General features: G+C 30.9%; 2 protein-coding genes across 4 annotated transcripts in view; one reads left to right on the top strand and one right to left on the bottom strand.

The window, feature by feature from the left end:
- The window catches only part of LOC142331531 (sialin-like), a 44,725-nt gene extending 32,427 nt beyond the window's left edge, over positions 1-12,298 (bottom strand). Inside the window, exons 1-2 of one of the 2 annotated variants that reach the window (XM_075377514.1) lie at positions 12,004-12,298; positions 1,412-1,576 (exon numbers count right to left, since the gene is read on the bottom strand). In XM_075377514.1, coding sequence (XP_075233629.1) covers positions 1,412-1,576; positions 12,004-12,018 — 180 coding nt within the window. In that variant the 5' untranslated portion in view covers positions 12,019-12,298. The remainder of the gene's footprint in view (positions 1-1,411; positions 1,577-12,003) is intronic. The other variant, XM_075377515.1, reaches the window with a different exon arrangement.
- A 554-nt stretch (positions 12,299-12,852) lies between these two features.
- LOC142331388 (zinc finger HIT domain-containing protein 2) lies at positions 12,853-22,112 on the top strand. 2 transcript variants are annotated; one of them, XM_075377270.1, is made up of 2 exons: positions 12,853-13,003; positions 20,775-22,112. In XM_075377270.1, the coding sequence occupies exon 2, from the start codon at positions 20,787-20,789 to the stop codon at positions 21,879-21,881; it is 1,095 nt and encodes a 364-aa protein (XP_075233385.1). In that variant the 5' UTR covers positions 12,853-13,003; positions 20,775-20,786; the 3' UTR covers positions 21,882-22,112. The 2 variants fall into 2 exon arrangements, with proteins under 2 accessions (XP_075233385.1, XP_075233384.1); XM_075377269.1 differs by having other exon boundaries at positions 12,861-13,757.
- Positions 22,113-22,431: the final 319 nt, after the last annotated feature.

The raw sequence follows: 22,431 nt of genomic DNA, 5'->3' as shown, positions 1-22,431 counted from the left end.
GAACACCTCATCTCAAGAAAGTCATTTAGGGCCGATATTGTTCTTAATATATGTAGATAAAGTCTACTGTGAACTAAAATACTGTAGAACATTCACGCATGCGGATAACATAGTAATCCTGGCTGCTCATAAGTTGTTTTTAAACAGCTGAATCACATGTTCAGGAAATTCTATTATGAAATGGGCTCGTGAAAGGTAATTTTGCCTAAATAAAGATAAAACAGTTGCAGTTCACTTCAGAATCAGTCACAAGCTTATTAATAAGCTTCCCGATTATCAAAGCTCATAATTGTAAATATAGTATGAACAACAGATGCAATTGTAAAATTTTGCAAAATGTAGAGGAATTGAAATATTTAGGAATTACTAAATATTTAGGTTTTTATCAGCTAACATTGATATGTATGGTCCATATGAAAAATGAAATTTTCACATGAAAATTACAATTATTTTTTTACTAAAAAAAAAAAAACAAATTATTCACCAAACTAGGTATAAAGATCTATTTGTTGATTCTAAATATAATAATTTATGTGGTAGAAAGTCTTTGAAAGCTGTTGTTCCTGGTTTGTGTTACCAAAAGAAATATAAGATATGACAAATTATAAGTTGTTTGAGAAAGATGTATTTTGATGGCTAGCCTCTGAAACTGTAAATATCGAGGATACCTGTTAATCTTAAAGCAACAAAAAGTTAAATTCTTTAATATTTTGTTACAATTGAAATATATATTTAACCATTTTACAACACCGCTAAATATCTTTCATAATTAATAGTATTTTTATTATAAACTTAAGTAGTACACTGTTTTTAGTAATACAAATTTTGTTCTGTTTTTCTTTTATAATAAATTTAGTAAGATATTTTTTTTAATTATCTTTTTTTCGTGTAATTATTAATGTATTTTATTCTACCTGTGTAGTTTTTCATTGTTATCGTGTTTTTACTTTATTGAATGATAATTTGCCACTAAGGCTTATTAGCCTTGGCAAGATCCAATTTTATATATATATATATATATAAAATGAGCAATAAAGCTTTTCTGTTCTGTTTAATTAAATGGAATATTTTGTGAAGGTTATTATATAAGATACCAGTAGCACCATACAGTGAGATAACTCTGAGAAGTTAAATTACAAACATTAGAGATAATCTTCATTACTTTGAACAGATTTTGGCCGAAAGTTAAACTGATAGTCTAAAAATAACGATTTAAGAAAGCTTACTCCAGATAACAGAAGTGGCTTTTTTCTATTCATGAAGTTTCTGACCATTTTTGTTTTCCACTAAGTGTGTATAAAATTCCACTAAATTTCATCTTTTTAATGGAAAACAATTTTTATCTATTCATAACTTTTACTTAACATTTTTGATTTAATTTAAAAACAATCCAGTATAATGAAAATCTTACTTTGATGACAGTACCATTTGGTAATTTATTAAGATGAACTTCTGTCATAGCTACAATTGCTACATTTAAATTTACTGTAAGTGAATATACATTGAAATAACCAAAAAATGCCACAAAAGCCACTGCATGACGACGCTGTCTCCAAAATTTTAATTGGCATTTTATCTATCTGAAACAATGTACAAAATTATTGTGCTGACAAAAATAATATAACAAAACGAAAGTAAAATGTACATCTTCCCACATATCGATCCAACAGTTTAAAATTTAGCTAAGGCTAATATTAAACATAAAAAATGAAGTTAGGATAATACTTTCTAATGGAAACATTTTTATAAATTTTAAACTCAAAGTTCATAATTAATTTTATTATTCCATAGATTCAGAGTCCTACTTTTCTTGTGCTTGGTTTATGCTCTTTCATAATAACATTCAGTGTTATTTTATTGATACATAAATAGTTTTAAAATTCTTAACATTTTATTAGCCTCTCTTATTTTTATTTAACTACTTTCATTTATTTTTATTATTTTAATAAAATGGAATATTTTGTGAAGGTTATTATATAAGATACCAGTCTTATATAAGAAAACAGTCTTCTTGATTCTATTATTGCAAGCTATCTATAAAGGGGCATCCTGCTCTCTCCAATGCCACAATAGCCCTCGTGTCAACTCAACTATATTTTTCCCGTGTATCATATATCATCTATTGGAGTAATAATTAATTTTTTTTTAACAGTGTCCTTTGAAGTAATCGGGTAGTAAGCTGGAATAATAACAAATTGTTTATTTCATATTGTATTTATATATTTTGCATTTTGTCAGTGGATATGGAATTCTTGTTACACATTTTGGTGAAATTAAAAAATGAAATTAAGTCTCATGTGGAGGGAGTAGTTAAAAAAAGAAATATGTAACTTAAAATATAGTTACTTTTATGGAAGATCAGAATGAAATAATAGAAAGGTTATCTAAGGGAATTGTTGAGTTAAATCAAGACTGTTTACAAGCAGTAGAAGTCTTAAATTTCATACAGTGACAAAATAATTTATGGTATCACTGAGATGGAAGGTGAAAATCTGGATGGTTTGAAACAGGAAGTTGTTTAATTGTATCGAAATGTTATGGACATAGAGTTGAATGAAACAGATCTTAATTATTTCAAAAGGATAGGAGTCAAATCAAATCGGGTTCGGCCTATTGTAGTTTCCGATGATTTTACACAATGGAGTGTTAACTAAAGGGTAACAAGATTTTTGTTTCTCAGGACTACAGGACTATAATGCAGAGACAGGTAGAAGTGTTAAGGTATTGATGGATATTATAAGTAATCTGTATGCTTCTGGGCAGTCTTCTAGATTGTGTCAAGATGACTTCTTGTAGATGGGAAATTTAATATGAAGATCTTGTGAATGTATATAACAATGAAGCTATGATGGAGATGGATACAAATTCTATGGAGGAAAAGGAGGAAAGGGATGTCTATAAAAAACAGTGAGAAAAAGAAAAAGCTGTTAAATGTCGCCAATTTTTTTGTCGCAGAACTGATCTCACAACGTCTTCTGAAGAATTGAAACCTAAGGACCACCTAATATGCCATATCTACCTGATTATTTAAGTATTATAGCCTATAATGTATCTGGTATTAAGGATAAATTGTATATCAAGAATTTTGAAGCCTTTTACAGAAGCACAATGTGTTAAGAACACATAAGAACATTATAAGAACATAATAAGAACATTATTTTGTTAAGTTTAAGAATATTTTTGCTAATTATGATATAAAATCGATACCTGCTATAAAAAATTTCACTTTGAAAGGGTAAGTGGAGGCTCCTTTATTTTATAAAGAAGGAAGAGAAACTTTTGTTTTTTTTTTTGTCTTCAGTCATTCGACTGGTTTGATGCAGCTCTCCAAAATTCCCTATCTAGTGCTAGTCGTTTCATTTCAGTATACCCTCTACATCCTACATCCCCAACAATTTGTTTTACATACTCCAAACGTGGCCTGCCTACACAATTTTTCCCTTCTACCTGTCCTTCCAATATTAAAGCGACTATTCCAGGATGCCTTAGTATGTGGCCTATAAGTCTGTCTCTTCTTTTAACTATATTTTTCCAAATGCTTCTTTCTTCATCTATTTGCCGCAATACCTCTTCATTTGTCACTTTATCCACCCATCTGATTTTTAACATTCTCCTATAGCACCACATTTCAAAAGCTTCTAATCTTTTCTTCTCAGATACTCCGATTGTCCAAGTTTCACTTCCATATAAAGCGACACTCCAAACATACACTTTCAAAAATCTTTTCCTGACATTTAAATTAATTTTTGATGTAAACAAATTATATTTCTTACTGAAGGCTCGTTTAGCTTGTGCTATTCGGCATTTTATATCGCTCCTGCTTCGTCCATCTTTAGTAATTTTACTTCCCAAATAACAAAATTCTTCTACCTCCATAATCTTTTCTCCTCCTATTTTCACATTCAGCGGTCCATCTTTGTTATTTCTACTACATTTCATTACTTTTGTTTTGTTCTTGTTTATTTTCATGCGATAGTTCTTGCGTAGGACTTCATCTATGCCGTTCATTGTTTCTTCTAAATCCTTTTTACTCTCGGCTAGAATTCCTATATCATCAGCAAATCGTAGCATCTTTATCTTTTCACCTTGTACTGTTACTCCGAATCTAAATTGTTCTTTAACATCATTAACTGCTAGTTCCATGTAAAGATTAAAAAGTAACGGAGATAGGGAACATCCTTGTCGGACTCCCTTTCTTATTAGGGCTTCTTTCTTATGTTCTTCAATTGTTATTGTTGCTGTTTGGTTCCTGTACATGTTAGCAATTGTTCTTCTATCTCTGTATTTGAACCCTAATTTTTTTAAAATGCTGAACATTTTATTCCAGTCTACGTTATCGAAAGCCTTTTCTAGGTCTATAAACGCCAAGTATGTTGGTTTGTTTTTCTTTAATCTTCCTTCTACTATTAATCTGAGGCCTAAAATTGCTTCCCTTGTCCCTATACTTTTCCTGAAACCAAATTGGTCTTCTCCTAACACTTCTTCCACTCTCCTCTCAATTCTTCTGTATAAAATTCTAGTTAAGATTTTTGATGCATGACTAGTTAACTAATTGTTCTGTATTCTTCACATTTATCTGCCCCTGCTTTCTTTGGTATCATAACTATAACACTTTTTTTGAAGTCTGATGGAAATTCCCCATTTTCATAAATATTACACACCAGTTTGTATAATCTATCAATCGCTTCCTCACCTGCACTGCGCAGTAATTCTACAGGTATTCCGTCTATTCCAGGAGCCTTTCTGCCATTCAAATCTTGATGCTCTTTTAAATTAAGATCTCCTAATGCTTAATAAAATCGATACCCGCTATAAAAAATTTCACTTTGAAAGGGTAAGTGGAGGCTCCTTTATTTTATAAAGAAGGAAGGGAAACATATTTGTGTTAAAATTTCATATAATATCAAGCATTGAAGACGTAGAGATGAAGTGTGATTCTAAATCAGTGTGTATTTTGCCAGTATATTTAAATTGTAATGCTTGGAATCAAGACTTTAATATACTTGACAATTTTCGTATCAAACATGGTAACATGAATATGCTTTTAACTGGGGATTTCAATGGGAATACACTATGAGCAATTTATTGGAAAAAAATGATCATAACTATTCATTATTTATCTCAGTTTTCAAAAACTCTTAAGTATTTGGTACTAAATACAAATGGGAGATGATGATTGTTATTGCTCTTTGAAGAATTTAACTTAGTTGAACTGAATGTTCAGATAACTGGAGACATTGGTGGTGAATTTACTTTTATTGCAGTTCAGGGTTAATCGGTTATGGACTTGCATAGATTTTTTTGAAGTTACTGCAAATTTTTGGGGTCATTTTCCAATAAATATTTGGTACAAAATTGCTGTTACCACTATTAGGGGTAATGATGTTATACCAATTCTTTCTAAATTGAAATGGGATGCTGAGAAAAAGAGATCAGGATAAAATAAAAGTGATGGTATGAGGTAAACGATGGTCAAATGACCATCCTTAGGATATAAGATGTGTAACTGATAATCATTTTAAATTCTACTACTAAACAAAATTTTGGCATGAATAATTTAGTGTCTAAACAGAACTGGTTTAGTTTTAAATGTTACAATAGCAGAAAGGAAGTTTTTTGCTTGTTATATCTGTACTGAAGAACTAACTCAGCTAGGATAAAAAGTAAATATTTGGAGAGTAATGACTGTTACAAGAAAATGTATGAGGAGAGAAAGAAAAAGTACTGGGAAGTCTGCAAAAACCACTTTAAGCAAGTTAGAGATTCAAGTAATTTTTTGAAGCTTGTTCGCATTTTTAAAAATAAAAATTTTTTTTACCGATGATAGAATTTCAGCAGATTATTGGTTACATTATATTGAAAACTTATTGAATCCAAAAGTCATGTCATGTTAAATATGTTACGTGAAACTAAAAATATTAGATGAGGTTTTAGATGCCCCATTTTGACTTTCTGAACCAGTTAGTATTCTTAAAGGAATAAAAAATAAAGATCCTAAAGATGATAGAATATGTTATGAATTTTTTTTAAATCTGCCTGATGTCTTGCTATAGAAATTAATAACAGTATATAATAAAATTCATGAAACCGCCATTGTGCCTGAATGCTTCAAACAGTCAATTATATTTCCCCTAAACAAAAAAGGGGATATAAGTGTAGTATCTAATTACAGAGGGATGTCATTAAAAGGGAAATAATGCCATAGGGAAACTATTTGCTGGCCTTGTATTAAGTAGAGTTATGCTTTGGACTAACTGAAATAATGTACTGCAGCAATTTCAAGCTGGTTTCAGGAAATCTTACAGCATGGCCAATAATACTCATTCCTCAATAAGTATTATTAAAATTAAAATAAATGTGAAAAGACAAAAGGCATTTGTTTTTTTTTGTTGATTTAACTACAACATTTGTTCACACAGATCAGTATTGCTTAATTTTGGCAAAGAAGATACCCATCTTTATCTCCTCCAAAATGATCTCTATTCTTAGAAATATGTATGCCAGTACATGCACAATGGTTTAGACACTGAAGGGACTAACTGAAGATTTTGAAATATGTACCGGAGTAAAGCAAAGATGCATATTAAGTCCTTTCTATTTTTGAATGATGTCGATAAAAATATGGAAGGTGGAATAAAAATTGTAAATATAAGGATAAAATTGTTGGCTTAGGCTGACTATATTATTCTACTGGCTTGTAATCGACTTTCTTTGCAAAGGATGATAATTTGCTGGAAGAGTATTGTCTGATGTGGAATTTACAAGTGAACCTTAATAAGTCAAAAATTTTTGTTTTCCATAATTGAGGAAAATCAGCAAAACATGAGAAGTGGTGGTTTCAAAAAAGTCAAATTGTAGTTGTTAATACATATAAATATCTAGGTATAACGTTATCTTCAACATTATCATTGGAAACATAAGAAAGTGTTTCAACACTGAAATTTGCATTAAATTCCTTTAATAGTGTAATTTCTCTTAGTAGTGTAATAAGGATATTCTGGTTGTGAAAAAAATTGAAATATTTAACCGTTTGTAGGTCTATTATCTGTTATGTGGCTTAAGTCTGCGGTTTAAAATGCATGATACTTTAGAAAAAGCACAACAGTTTTTCATTAAGAGAATGTTTGGTCTACCTAATTGCATCGCTGAATATAGCTTATATCTTGAAATTAAATTACAGCCTATATTTTTGCATACATTAAAACTACACTTAGTTTATTAAAAAACGTATTCATTTACCATCAACAAGATATCCTAAAATATTACTTACAGAATCATTTAATAGAAATATTTATTTGCATAATGAGTGGGAAATTTTGCGTAAAAGTTATGATGTTCCTCAAATGTTTTTTATGATTGAAGTTTTGAAAGCGGATGACATTTTGAATGCAGTTAAAAGTAAGTTTTTGTGAATTAAAGGACTATTTAAAATGGTAATTATAGGCCGCTTGTGAGTAAATTTTGTAAAGATGCTTGGGCTCATCATTTCCATATGATTCAGGAATTAATTTCTAATATTTTTCTTTTTATTGTTTTTCTTCTTAAATTTCATTCTAACCATCTGATTTATATATATGTAGGTATCTATTTATTTACTTGTAATTCTGTTTTGTATTTATTCTTTGTTTATTGTCATAATATTCGTGTAGAGATATTTTATATTAATGTTTACTGTCAACCCTCAGACAGTCTTTAGACCATAAGTATTGTCTTATTGTAAGATTATTGTTATTCTTTTTTACTTTAATGTATTTTTCTTGTGAGATCAATAAAGACTATTATTATTATTATTATTATTAAAGGTGAATAACATTGTACAGGTGAATACTGAATCAATTTATTTAACACTAAGGGAAGAGAAGTAAACAAAAAGTAGAGTGTCTGGACTTCTCTCTCTTTTTATGTTTAACCAACCAGAACCACTGTAAGGTATTACTTCAGAGGTTGATATGTATGAATGTAAATGAAGTGTAGTCTTAAACAGTCTCAGGTTGATCATTCCTGAGATGTATGGTTAATTGAACCCAACCACCAAAGAGTTTTGGTATCCATGATCTAATTTTTAAATCTGTATAAAAATAACTGCCATTACTAGAATTTGAACTCTCGACTTTGAAATCAACTGATTCGCGATAATGTGTTCACAACTAGACCAACCCAGTGGGCTGTGTCTGGGCTAAAGGTACCCAAAAGTATGTTCTATGTTTAGAAAACCAGTTTTAATCTCTTAAACGTAGGCTCAATAGACAGGATGATTTGTTCTGTATAATGTTCTGCATTATACAAGATTTATTCCGTATAATCTTAAGTCAGCAGAATAGGCATGCGCAGGCAAACTGGCTCACAATGAGATTGCAGTCAGTTGAAATGTGAACCTCACAAAAGGTTCAGTGCATGCTTTGGTTAGCGTTGTTTCAGTTAGTTACTAGTGTTGAATGTTGTGTACAAACTGAATGGAATATCGATCCTCCTACATCCAACTCTATCAGTGGGATACAGCTTTAAGAGAGAATGTTAGCTTGGTTTCACAAACTGGAAATCATCTAAATATTTTAGTTAGTGACCAGATAGTGGATTGTTTACACGAAGCATTCACTGCCAGTCCTGGAAACAATTAGGTGGGGTAGTTACGAACTGCAAATTGCTTGCCTTATTGTTCATGACATTATTCATAAGCAGCTCAGTTTGCAAGTGTAAAAGTTACAACTCCATCAAATTAAACCAAATGATTGCCGCCTACGATATTAGTTTGCTGCAGAGGTGATGCAGAGTGTCAAAAACAATCCTAATTATCTTGATAAGTTATTCAGTAATAAGAAACCTTTCATACATGTGGCTAAGTTAAAAATTGTCAAATTTCATGAACTGAAAACCACCATACAGTAATTAAAAATGAAAGGAAAACACAAAGAGCCAATATCTGGTTAGGACTGCGCAAAAATGGCATCATCAGTCGAGTTTCTTTTTATGAAGTCACTGTTAAAGGACAGACGTACTTTGATGTGCTTGAGAACTCTGCTGTTTCTCAGATTCCTGCAGGCTTCAGTTCCCAACATGATGATGCTCAGCACACTTTCATCAAGATGTTACAATGTTCTTGAACAACACTTTCCCTGGATGTTGAATCAGACAAGAAGTTCCAACTACATGGCCATCTAGATCTCCAGATATTATTCCTTTGGATTATTTTGTTTGGAGATTTATTATAAAAGTTGTGTGTACCAAAGAAAATTTTGAAATTACATGATTTAAAATTGAATTGTTGATGCTGTTGGTCTAACAACATCGAAGATGTTCCTAAACACCTGGCAAGAATTAGATTATTGTCTTTTTATCTGCCAACTACAGAAGGTGACTACATTGAACTTGACTAACCTTCATTAAAACTTGGTGATTGTGTTTATTAAAAAGAAATTAAATTAATTTTTTTGCAAAACTACTTTTTTGATAAACTAGTTCCTTAATATAAGCTGTTCCTTTTGAATACTTTTAGCCCGGGCACTCTGTATAATAGGTATGTGCATTCGTACTGATCACCATTTTAAATTATACAAATGTGCAATATTCTGACACTCCTTCTTAATTTAAATTCCATAAAATCAATTTTATTTTGAATTTAAAAAATGTTACACTATGTTAAGTCTTTCTAAACATTTCAGAAATTTTAACTGCACAAAGATTTAGTAAAAATATCAGCTCTATTATCATTAGTTTCTATAAATGTTAATTTCATTAACCTGTTAAAAAATCCTTAATAAAATGAAATTTAATTTCTATATAAATTACCTGCTACTTTTACTGTTCTCCTAACTTTCACACATATTTATGGTACCTTGATTGTCTACATCGATTAAAGGAACTTTCTTTAGATTCACACTTTAAATCCAATAAAATTATTTGAAAGTACATAACATCCATTGCTGCTATTGCACAGGCTAAATTCAGATTGTGCTGTTGTCCTTGAGAGGATTACCACAATGACAACATTCACTCTTGCTTTTTATACCTGTGATGTTGCCAGTACAATCAGCATATGAATACGTGACAAGTCTGAATATGTGACACCGCTTTCCGCAACTGTTTAGTTGGCTTACACAAATATCTACTCAAAACTGATTTAGCATACACTATATCTGGTCTGCTTACAGTTGATATATACATATATATAGTAAACCTACAAACTACCCTTACTATGGCCTTGGGAGCTGCCTCTCCCTCTGGAACGGCCTTGATATCCACAGTGAGTAACTGTTAATTCATATTGACTATTCAATGGACAATCCCTTTTATAATGTCCTCTTTTCTTCCACAGTCATAGCATATCGCATTTCTATGCAATTCATATTGTATTCTTTAAAATGAAAAATAACAATTACTACATCCACTGCCGCAGAATTTTCTTTGGCCTTTAATTCTACATTCAGCAGCCTTGCTTTTACATCTCCATTACTATGTGTTGTCTTTGCCCATTATTTTTTTGATAGATGTAATGATGTTACTGAAATACTTAAGAATTGTCGAAGAAGGTAACAAGTTTTGTTTATTTAAAATTTAATTTATAATTTATTTAAAACTAAGGAAAGAGAGGTAAACAAAAAATACAGTACCTGCATGCATACTGAACATTTAAAATTTTACAAATATGCAATATTCTAAATCGAACCTAGTATCATACATGCATATCAGCCAGATATCAAGAAGATAAGAATTCCCTGTCACAGAATGGAAGATGTGTAACCACTGACAGTGTATAGAGTACACCAGCCAGTATGTAAAATGCTTTTAGCATGGTACCTTCATCATATTGAAGCTTAAAATGAAAGCTTCATTTGTTTGTTATGGGAAGGAAAACTCCCAAAATATTTTTTTCAAGTCATGAGTTTTCCTGGTTGACTGTTTTAGCTGGTGATCATTAATATGTATAATAAAAGAGCTTACGGCATAAAAAGGCATAATGAAAGAATACGAAGGACTTATGAAGGAATACAGAGAAAATGGCCTAATGATTTTATGCACAGTTCACTATTTATATTGTAAGTTTCCTTATAATGACCCACTGGGTTGGTCTAGTGGTGAACGCGTCTTCCCAAATCAGCTGATTTGGAAGTCGAGAGTTCCAGCGTTCAAGTCCTAGTAAAGCCAGTTATTTTTACATGGATTTGAATACTAGATCGTGGACACCGGTGTTTTTTGGTGGTTGGGTTTCAATTAACCACACATCTTGGAAATGGTCGAACTGAGAATTTACAAGACTACACTTCATTTACACTCATACATATCATCCTCTTAAGTATTATCTAAATGGTAGTTACCGAAGGCTAAACAGGAAAAAAGAGGGAGAGAAGTTTCCTTATAATAATACTGGTGATATGTAAACTAATATCTACTAACATAAAAAAAAAAACTATGACAAAAATAAAAATGGGCTAGATCAGAGAAGATTAGTTTAGTTTGTTTATTTACATTCTTATACACAATTTTGTACATTTATATAATTAAAAACAAAAAAAAAGCAAATAAGATAAACTAAATTCCTTTTCCTTTTCTGCCAGATACAAGCAGAAAATTTAGCAGGAGATGAAATAATATAAGGGCATAAAATTTCCAAAAAAAATGATGGGAATAGATGATTAATGGTGATGTGTTTGAAAATTAATGTTTCAATTCTGAATTGGATATGAAAATTGCTCTTGGAAAATGGATCTGAATTCCTGTAAAAGGTTTTAAAGTATTTAATGATTTTATGATAGCAACTAGTAGCTGTGAATGACTCTGTAAAACTAATTAGAAAATACTAACTACTCCAAAGAATAGTCTTAAATTCAGATCAACTATTCGTTTCTTTTTAATAAATGATAATTGAAATGAAAACAGTCTAAAACATAACAAAAATAATTTTAGAATACTTTTCTGGCAATCAAGTAACTGGCGACAAAGTAAAATTAGAATTAGGTTGAATAAGAAGAAAACGAAAAACAAAAAAACGGGTAAATTCAATCTTACCTTCGGATCATTCATAATTTCAATATAATTTAAAGTGTGCACGGTCAGTTTCGTCAGGAAATATTTAACGAATATAATATCAATCAGATCTTAATAATGGCTGTTCGATAAAAAAAGGCCCACTTAGGTTAAAGTTATTATAAAAGTTATAACCCAATTTTTTTCACCAACAAATTTCACGATAGATTTGCTTTTATTCAGATGCGAATTTTCTTTGGCGTACCAATAATTCGTATATACATCTCAGCGACCAATTCAGCTGATTTTACTGCCAACTACTAGATTAAACTATTTTTGAGGTCTAAAATAAACCAGTTCAAAATTATTTTTTAAAACGATAGAATGTTCTTTTTATGTACGATTTGAAATTTAACGAATGAATACTGATGCAAATAACTACTTATATTTTCTTTAGAATCCTTGACAAACATATCAAATAAGGCAAAAATAAAAAATAGTCAAGAAATGTTTAATTATTAAAAAAAAAAACTGTTTCTACAAATTATTTCCTGAACTAATGTAAATTAACATTGATTAAATTAATATTTCTGCCTAAAACGTACTGCATAGTTGTGGGCAAAATCGAATGATTTTAATAATATTGATATTAGTAATAGAATGATATAAATAATCGATTGATTCCTTCGAAATATGAATATTATTAATATTTTTTCACAAGTACAAACATTGAATAATATTATTAGTTTGACTAATCACTTTAATATCTGTTATTAATGTATCACTTCATAAGTTATGACTGTCGACTGGTTACTGTCGCCGTAATTAATCCCTCCCTAAAAATTATTTTCTGCAAATGCTGTGGTCTTATTTGAATTATTATCTCATTCTCAATCAGTCGCTAATATTTTGATATCTTTGTTTTTTGTTTATAAAAACTGTGTTAATTCGTATGGTGTTATTTGTTACCGTCTTAGTCAGTGTTAAATATTAGCGTTTTTGAGTTTTTGGATTCGGTTTACAGAATTTTTCTTTTGTTTTGGTATTACAGGAGTTATTACTTAATAGAATTTACTCATTTAGAGACTATTTCGTTAAACTTGGTTTTATAGAGTTTCATTATTTTTCGTTTATAATTTAGCCATATAGAAACCTTCAAATTAGTTGTACTTATGAAGTACAATTATGAAACCAGGGGGGAAATCATCTAACAAAAACGAGCGAGTGACGAAGTAAAAGTAGTAGTAAAATTTACTAATCATTCGTAACATTAGTAGTATTCGCCTATATTGGTAATTAGCAGTGTATTCCACGTGAGAACGTAATTGAATGATGCAGTTAGTAATTCGAGATAATAATTCAATAATCGAATTGTTACTACTTTTTCATTCGAGTCCTATCGCTATTATTGCAGTTTGATATAGGTTAATGCGTCAGACAGGAGAACACGAAAGCTGAGGAGAAAAAGGAATTGTTTACACATTTGCTTCGATTATGATTTTGTTTTACTCCAGTATTGATTTATAATATTCAATGTGTAAAATTAATTTATTTTTATAAGATTGTTACTGTTAAAGTAAATGTAGGTGAATTATGTAACATAACCTAAACTATTTTCAGAATATTTTTACCAGAATTAAAAAAAATATTTTAAGTATCGCATTTGGATATCTGTTACAATAAACAATATTTAATTACACAACTGGAACTTTTTTTTATAGTCATTGTAACATTTTTATATGAAACGTGAAAATTATAATCGTAAAGTCCTTCGAAGTCGTTTTTGATAATCTAAGGTAATGTTTAAGTCAAAATTTCAGTCTGTACTAGCTGTAGTTATATTCATATTCAGAAATACGTGTCAGACTTCACCATGGCATACACATACTTTGTTTTAGTGCAAAATTCCACCTCCAAAATCTTTGGCATTTCAGTAAATGGCATGTTGGGTAAAATGTTTGTTACGGAAAATTAATTTTTATCAAAACTCGCACAAATATATAAAAGAAGGAAAAATGTAAAAATCTTTATTAAATTTTGGTATCACTGTTTCAAATGCTGCTATTCTTTGCATTATGTTTAATAAGCCTTTGGAGGCTGTTGTGCCATGAATAATATTGTTTGTAATTTAAAATGTAGTTAGATTTTAAGTAAAAATAATGTTGGTTAAATTTGTGATGGGAGTATAAATGGAATATTGATTTTACTTGTAGGTAATGTTATTGACTTCACACCTGTATTAACTTTACCAAAAGTTGATATTAATATTTATTTATATGATCATTTATACCTGCCAGTTTGTTTAGTGCTTAACTTAAAGCATGTAGATCAGGAGATTTTAGCTTTGATACTTGACAGTGAATGAATTTTTCACCCATCATATATGTCTCATGCTCCTTGTTGAAATATACATGTAGAATATCTGAAATTGTTGTAATTATAAATAAAAAGTAATATACCTTAAAAAGCTTCATCGTACTTAAAAAGGTTTACTAATTTATAAAGTTTTACAATTTTTGACCAAAATAGTACTCTATTTTGGTCATAGTATAAGGTTGACGTTACATTGTTGATTGCGTGACTAGAGTAAGTAATGCAAGTAATGAAGATCGCATTAAAGATTATGATAGTATACAGGTTGTGCATACTTAGTATAATTTTACGTAGTTTGATTCACTCTCGCCAGTAGCATCTGTGGTGACTAATATATTTTTCCCAACCCGGGGGTTCTGAAACCGCACTGTGCTAATATCTAATTTCATAATTATTGTTTCTGATGTTATTTAATTTTTGTAATTACACCAGTAAAGTCTTTTTCTAAAAATAATCTTGCCTAGTATTTTTATTTATTCCAAATATTAAAAGAATTACATACAATTGATAAAAATGAAGTACACTACAATGCAATTAAAACATTCAAGACAATAACCAGGTTCTCCACCACAATCATGACAATAAGAAATTACCTTTTGTGCTTTTCTATTGGCTTCTTTACTAGCCAATGCTTCTCTTAGATTTTCTTTCGCCCTGGATCTTCCTGTTTCACAAATGTGTGGCGAATTTGTTTGCCGACTACTTTTTCACTGTTGATATTTTCAGGTTTTTGTACAAAAAATTTTGCTAAGATGGTCCTAAATTGTGTTATAGTGGTTTTCTTGTTATTACCTGGAATTAGTAGCGGGATAAACGATTCTTTTTCAGGAATTGATTGTTTTGATTCGATTCCCAGAAGGAATTTGTAAAGAAGAATTGTTCATTCGATTCAACGATTCTTTTTCTTGTCACTACTATCAGTAATGTAAACTCTAATGCGCATGCTCTCTTTGTCTTCTTCACCCGTGTTTAGTGGTTCATCTCTCTTCATACTCTTTTTCGACTCAACTGATGCATACCTACTGAATGTCTTAGATTCTTGGTTGTTCATATGAATTTGATATCTTACCTTAATATCATAATTGAAATTTCAGGTGATAATTCAGTTATAATGTCCAATTTTTTAACTTCTAAACTGTAACACATAGTACACAGTTCGGAATGAATTTAACCAAAAACCAACCCGTCCACTAGCCCTTTCTATCTTTCATTCCATCCCCTCCATTCACTCACTCCCATTACTGTTTTTTATTTCATAGGTTAATGTTTCCAATCTTTTAGTTTATTTTTAGGATTGTATTTTTATTTTTTTATGATAACATGTTTTTTTGTTTAAATTGGAAGTTTACATTAAACTAATCATAAATGCCTAAACGTTTACCTATGAAAAACAGTGCATTAAAAAAATAGTTGCAAGGCAGTACACAAGTAATGATGTTGATGACAACAAATTACAAATGTTGTTAAACAGAATGATATGATGACATCTGATCGCTTGTAATCAACCCCTTTTTTAGCCTTGTTATTATATAATGTATCATGGAACTTGGTTTTTTAACAGGTTCACCTTTGGTGTGTGTTTTACCTGTCTCAGCTAGATCAGTATCATGAGTATACACCAAAGTTAACATTAAAACCGATCTCTAATCGTGCCGCTTAATGATTATATTAATTAAAAACCTAACCTAACAACAATATATCAAATAATCCATCAAAAATTTAGTTCCAGTGGCTTAGTGTTTGGCTGCTGTGTGCATGCGCATATAAGAAGCTGCACGCGAGGCTGTGAGGGAGGGTTTTTGTATGTTTGTGAAACGTACAAATTATGTATTGTTACCTCTGATAAAATTAAGAAGCTGCCGTCATTGTACTGTATGCCAGGACTGCAGGTTATTACTCTATTTTTTTAACGGTTAAGTACAGAAAGAGCTTTAAGGTCTTCGATTCTTCTCATTTCAACTCTTATTTGACTCTTTAAGAAAGATCGCTATGAATCGAATCAAATTGTAACCGAGAAAGATGTGTTTTCCTATGCCTATCCAATTTATTGTTGAGAATCGTAACCGGAATCGGTTTTCCCTACAAACCGATTCTCAAGTCTTTGTTCAGTATACGAATCGAAGGAACAACTCATTCACGTTTCTTCCCGTTACTACCTGGAGTAGTTTTAGTTAGTTAAACAATCCACATTAACCACTGAAGTCCAAAATAGTAATTCAAAGGCCACTTTGCGGTACCATTTCACACTCTTTCATAAAATAGAATGATATGATGACATTTGATCGCTCATAATCAACCTCTTTTTCAGCCTTTTTATTATATAGTGTAGCATGCAAGTTGGTTTTTTAACAGGTTCACCTTTTGTTTTACCTGTCTCGGCTAGATCAGTATCATGAGAATACACCAAAGTTCATATTAAAACCGATATCTTACCGTGCCGCTTAATAAAGTAATTTTATATTTTTCTACACCTACAACTTCCCTGTGTTTTAACTTACTTTTTTTATTTATTTCATAATTCCTTTACTGTTACGCTGCAAAGTTCCACAGTGTGTGGTTTTTTTATCGTACAATTTCTCTGCAAGTGGGATGCTGAAATAAAAATTATCTGCCTATTATCTTTCCTCTGGTACACAGTGGCGTCAAATAATTGAAGTACTATTTATTACTGCGGCTGTCCTATGGATCCATCGTCCCTTTTCCTGCATACACTATTACTTCACATGTGCACCCGTTTGTTGTGCACAGTTTGTATATTTTTATACCGTACTTGTGGGACTTCTTAGGGATCTACCGTCTAAAATTTAATCTCCCACAAAAGGGTACCGTGGAGTCATCAAGTACTATATTCTTTCCTGACTTAAAAACCAGCTCTAAATCGTTAATAATGTCAGCACAGGCTATATTTTAAAAAGCGTATCGTGCTGATTCTGCCCCTCAATAACATGATTATTAAAACACAAGCGACACAACAAATTGAGAAATCTATCTCATGGCATCAGAGATGAAATAAACGTTTTGTGAAGCGTTAGATCTTTAGATCGGTAAACACAAATGACCGGTTCATCGGCTAAACCCACGGTGAGAACGATTGAAAAAAATTGCACGTTTCTTCTTTTGTGGTCGGTATCTATTTATTTATTCTGGAATGAATTTTCAGTGGAGTATTCAATTTTTTTTTCAGGATAAGTATTAGTTTCTTCAACTATTGTATTCGTTATTAAATCGGTGAAAAAATGTCTGAAACAATAATACAGTTTTCATATTTTCAGTAACCTCAATTTTCGGTTGATCATCTGGTTATTCCGTAAAGTCTGGTGCCTGTATATCTATGTTGTACCGTTCTTCCTGTTCAACGATTGTATTTTGATCCTGCTGTACAAATTCAGGGCTCCAAGATGCGGGTTTTTCGAAGTCAGATTGTTCAATTTTATCTGACTTGAATACAGTGGAAGTCTTGAATACAGTCTTCATCAGAGGACAAGTCATCGGTACTAAACGGTTCTTTACCGTCATTATCGCTTGAGAAGGCGTCTTTTGAAGCCTTGTATTCTTTTTCAGCTAAACCAACAAGAAATTTGCCGCAAGATTCCATTCTAATAAATTTATTAACGGTTTACAAAACAGAACGGCTAAGAATGAAACGAGAAATAGTAATTTAATTAAATTAATTTATTTGAAGATAAAAAAAGTTTTGCGTTCAAAAATTAATCGACAAACAAATATATCCAGATTACGTAAATAAAAAATTCTATTCCCGGTGAGGGGACTCGCACTGAAGTACGGTGCAGTTCATGTCCTCAGAGACCGAAATATAATAATCGTGGAAAATTGAGCGGCACTGGGATAAGTATCGGTCTTATACTTTGCCATATTACACGAGAGACACGTTCCTACCCCTTGCGAACGACAATTTTATGATAATTTTAACCCGCACTTAACATGTTAATGATCAAATCAATTTTGTTTAAGATAAAATCAAACCGAGGTTTCTGTTGTTTGCTTTGAAGGGGCCTTAATAAAATATTAAGCTTCTCATTGTTATTAAATATTTATTAGTAATGAAGTATTAAATATTTACGCTTACATGTATTCAGTTCTGAAGTATATTGCCTCTTGGGCTTCCTACACAAACTCAGAATGAGTTTTCGAGACGCAACAAGAGTATCCATCTCTATTAAATTGGATTTTTATTAAAATTATATGATTTTTTATTTTTTAAATATTTTAATATTTCAGCTTACAAGAAAAAACTTATCGTACTTATGTTTCCGTTTTTAATAGATTACTGAACGGTTTAAAATTCTCCCCGCCTATTTACGTAGTACACGATTAAAAGATTTTTTCTTACGAATAATTTAAACATCTTTTCTTTAATTACATCTATTTATTATCCTGTAATTATTAATCGTGTATTTTGTTTTGCCTTTCTGCCAAAGGTTTTTACGGTTTCCCTTGTTCTATGCCAAACGCTGTGGCAGTTCCTTTTTTATTCATGACGTAGTATACCTTTCCGTTTACCACATGATCTATATAATGTAGTTAGTATTATGTACCGGTGAGATTAAAGATTTTTTTTTTTTTTATTATCGATTAAAAAAACGGCTGTGTTTACAATTTGTTGCTAATGCGTATTAAAATAGCATATAATGCGTATTAAAATAGCAACTATTATAGCATATAGTTATAATTATATAGTACAGTGTAGATTGTAGTAGTTGGACTTATAAATCTTCCAAAGTTCTTAACAAGTTCACAAAAAAAAAGAGAAATCTCGGTAAAAAATGCTTTACCGATTACCGTTAATTATTTGTTTCGGCTGCCCCGATGAAAAAGTCTACAGAATGTGCTATCCGATGCCTAAATTCGAAAGATAATCTGTACTTAATATTAAATATTGAATTATATCTTTAAATCGCATAACAAGTAAAGCGTTCTTTAGTTTTTAAAATTATCAATGACTTCCACAAAAAAGCAAAGACTTAAAAAATGTATTCTCCTCTTTACTTATAACGATCGTTAGCTTGCGGTTTTTTTTAACTAAAAAAATTACAAATAGTGTTAGTTTCTTAATTTCTCCTCGGTGATAATTAAGAATAGGGTGGAAAATGTTTGATATTTATTATTTGTACGGCTGCTGTTTCAATTTTTTTTTTTAATTAGAACGAAAGAATTTACGAGTTTCATCTGTTAGTATATTTTTTATGCGGTTGCGGCCAAATGTGTTTTCCGATTTAGATATCGTACACTTCCAATCTCTCTGTTAGCCAGTATTTCCTATTCTTTCACATATTTAAGTTTAACATTTGTCTGTGAGATCACTTTTCTACACTTTCGTGCCTTTATTATTATTATTATTATTATTATTATTATTTATGAACGGTCTAAAAAAAAAAATGGGGATATAATGAAAGTACCTCTTTGAATCAAAGGTGTTTTTAATGTTGCAAATATAATAAAATTGTTTCTGGCACCGGCTACATCTTCGATAAATTACGATCGACACTGCAGTTTTCTACTTTACTAATTAATTTGTCAAATTCGGCACAAAACGAATAAGGTTTTCCGTTCATCGAATCGCTATTTAGACCGACCCACCAGGTCAGTCTAGCGGTGAACTCGTCATCGAAAATCAGCCGACTTCGAAGTCAGCGGTTCTAAGATTCAAATCTTAGTAAAGGCGGTTACTTTTATACAGATTTGAATACTAGATTGTGGACCGGTGTTGTTTGGCGGTCGGGTTTCAATTAACCGCACATCTCAGCAACGGTCGACCTGAGACCATTTATATTCATAAATATCATCCTCTGAAGTAATACCTTATGGCGGTTCCGGAGGCTAAACGGAAAAAGAGAGAAACAGAATTACTGTTTACGTATTTATAAAAAAATTAAAAAAATCCAAATTTAATTTAAAAAAATTAAATTTGTATTAATTTAAAAACCGATCGATATTAAATACGTATTGATCATCACCTTCACGGAATAGCTTTGTTATGGATTTTATTTCTCTTAATATTTAATTTTAATGATATGTAGACCAAAATAATCATTCTCAAATTATCGAGGTCAAGATGCCTCCTCAACTTTCCCGCAAGCCGCTTCTGTATTTATGGTTTTACTAGAGTTTACTTTTCAATCGGTGTAAATTACATAATTTTCTCAGGTACACGCGCCTATCTTTATAGTTTCTAATGATTTCTGACGTTATTCACCGTACGGTTTCATTTATATTTTATCGTACTTTAAGAATTATTTTCTTCTCTATTCGACGCGTTCAAAATACCTATTCGCCTTTTTACTATTTTATTTGAAATTCTGTTGCCGGATTTAAAGGATTTATCGTGCGATAAGTGTATGTCGGTGATAAAATTGAAATTTGTTTTTACGTGTTAGTCGACTCGATTGTTCAATAAGTAATAAATTCTTTCTTTTTTTCAGTATATCGTCAGGATGGATTGTAATAAATTATGCGGTGTATGTAAAAAAATTGAAGGTAAATATGTATGCCCGCGATGTAATATATTATATTGTTCGGTAAATTGTTATCAAGAAGAAATACATGCACGGTGTTCTGAAGCGTTTTATAAAGATTGTACGATAGATGAAATTAAATCGATCGGTCCTAACGTCGATTCGCAAAAGAAAATGTTGGAAATTTTAAAAAGATTACACGAAAATGTTATCGATGATGGCGATGAAGATGGAGATTTAGATTCTGATGATGACGTGGTTGACGACAACGATAATGATCTTGTTGACAGATTAAAAGATATCGATTTAAATGATACCGATAAAGTTTGGAATAAGTTAACCGATCGAGAAAAGAAAGAGTTTGAAGAACTGTTAAAGTCTGGCGATGTTTCTGATATTTTACCTAAATTTGAGCCCTGGTGGAACTACAGAGACGATAGGAAAATTATCGATTTAGAAGAAATATCGTACTTTGAGAACGTACATAAAAAAAAGTGCCCTAATATTAATGAAAAAAGCGTTACTCCGCTTTATAAGATTTCAAAAATATCACCGGCACCGACTGTTTGTTATAATTTAATGAATGTTTTAGCCGCATATTCATTTATAGTGCGTTATTTTAACGGTGATCATTTTGAATTCATTAATGAAGCGACGATATTGCTTATTAGTATATCAAATAATTTGTCATCGAATCAAAATTTTGATGATTTTGAATCGGCAGTACAAAATGTTTTTCTTGAAATATCAAACTGCCAGCAGTTAAGCGCAATGCTTTGTGACAGAAATGAAATTAAAAAAGATGTGGTGAAAATAATTAACGGTCCTGATATAAATAATAATGCCTTTTACGTATTAGCTGCGCTTAGTGATATTCATCTGTTATTTGTGAACTTTCTTTTAGAAAAAAAATTATCGACTAATAAAAATATTTACAGTGAATTTTCTAAACGGTTTCCTGAATCAGGTGCTTCTTCTTTACAGACTTTTAATAAAACCAAAATTAAAAGTTGTTTAAAAAAAACTGAATATTATCAGTCGTGGACTGTAGAATATTCTCCATTACTTTTATAGTAAAAAGGTAAATGATAAAAAAGACCGTTATTAAAATATTTTAACTTTGTTTTTTTTTCAAACTGTATTATAATGTTATCGCATTTGTTTTTTATAACGATTCTGTGTTAAGTCTAATTTTTATTTGTAAAATGCTTGTAATTTAATTAGATTTCAGTTTTAGCTATGTTTGTTGAGCTGAAAATAGTTTCTCAGTTACTAATAAGTGAACGGTTAATAAAGAATATTAAACAAAAAAAAAAGGTATTTTATTCACATATTAAGAAGCTGGCTGCAGTACCAGTTATATATGTCCTGAATATGTATTTGTGGTCCATCTCTTCGGTTGCCTCCGGCAGGATGCCGCCGATGTAAATGCCACCGATGACGTTTCCTTCGGTACGAGAACTTACTAATAATAAACAAAACAAAATTGAAAACAAACTACTAAAATAAAATTTTGATCTATAGCCCTACCGACGAAATAGAACGGAACCAAAACTACACAGCGCCTACTTGGTGGGAAGATAACGCCCAAGCGGTTCTAACATCTTACACGCCCTACGCGACT

This window comes from Lycorma delicatula, chromosome 10, assembly GCF_047948215.1.
Source record: "Lycorma delicatula isolate Av1 chromosome 10, ASM4794821v1, whole genome shotgun sequence".
In the NCBI taxonomy this organism is placed as follows: Eukaryota; Metazoa; Arthropoda; class Insecta; order Hemiptera; family Fulgoridae; genus Lycorma; species Lycorma delicatula.
This window is presented reverse-complemented; position numbering and strand designations above follow the sequence as displayed.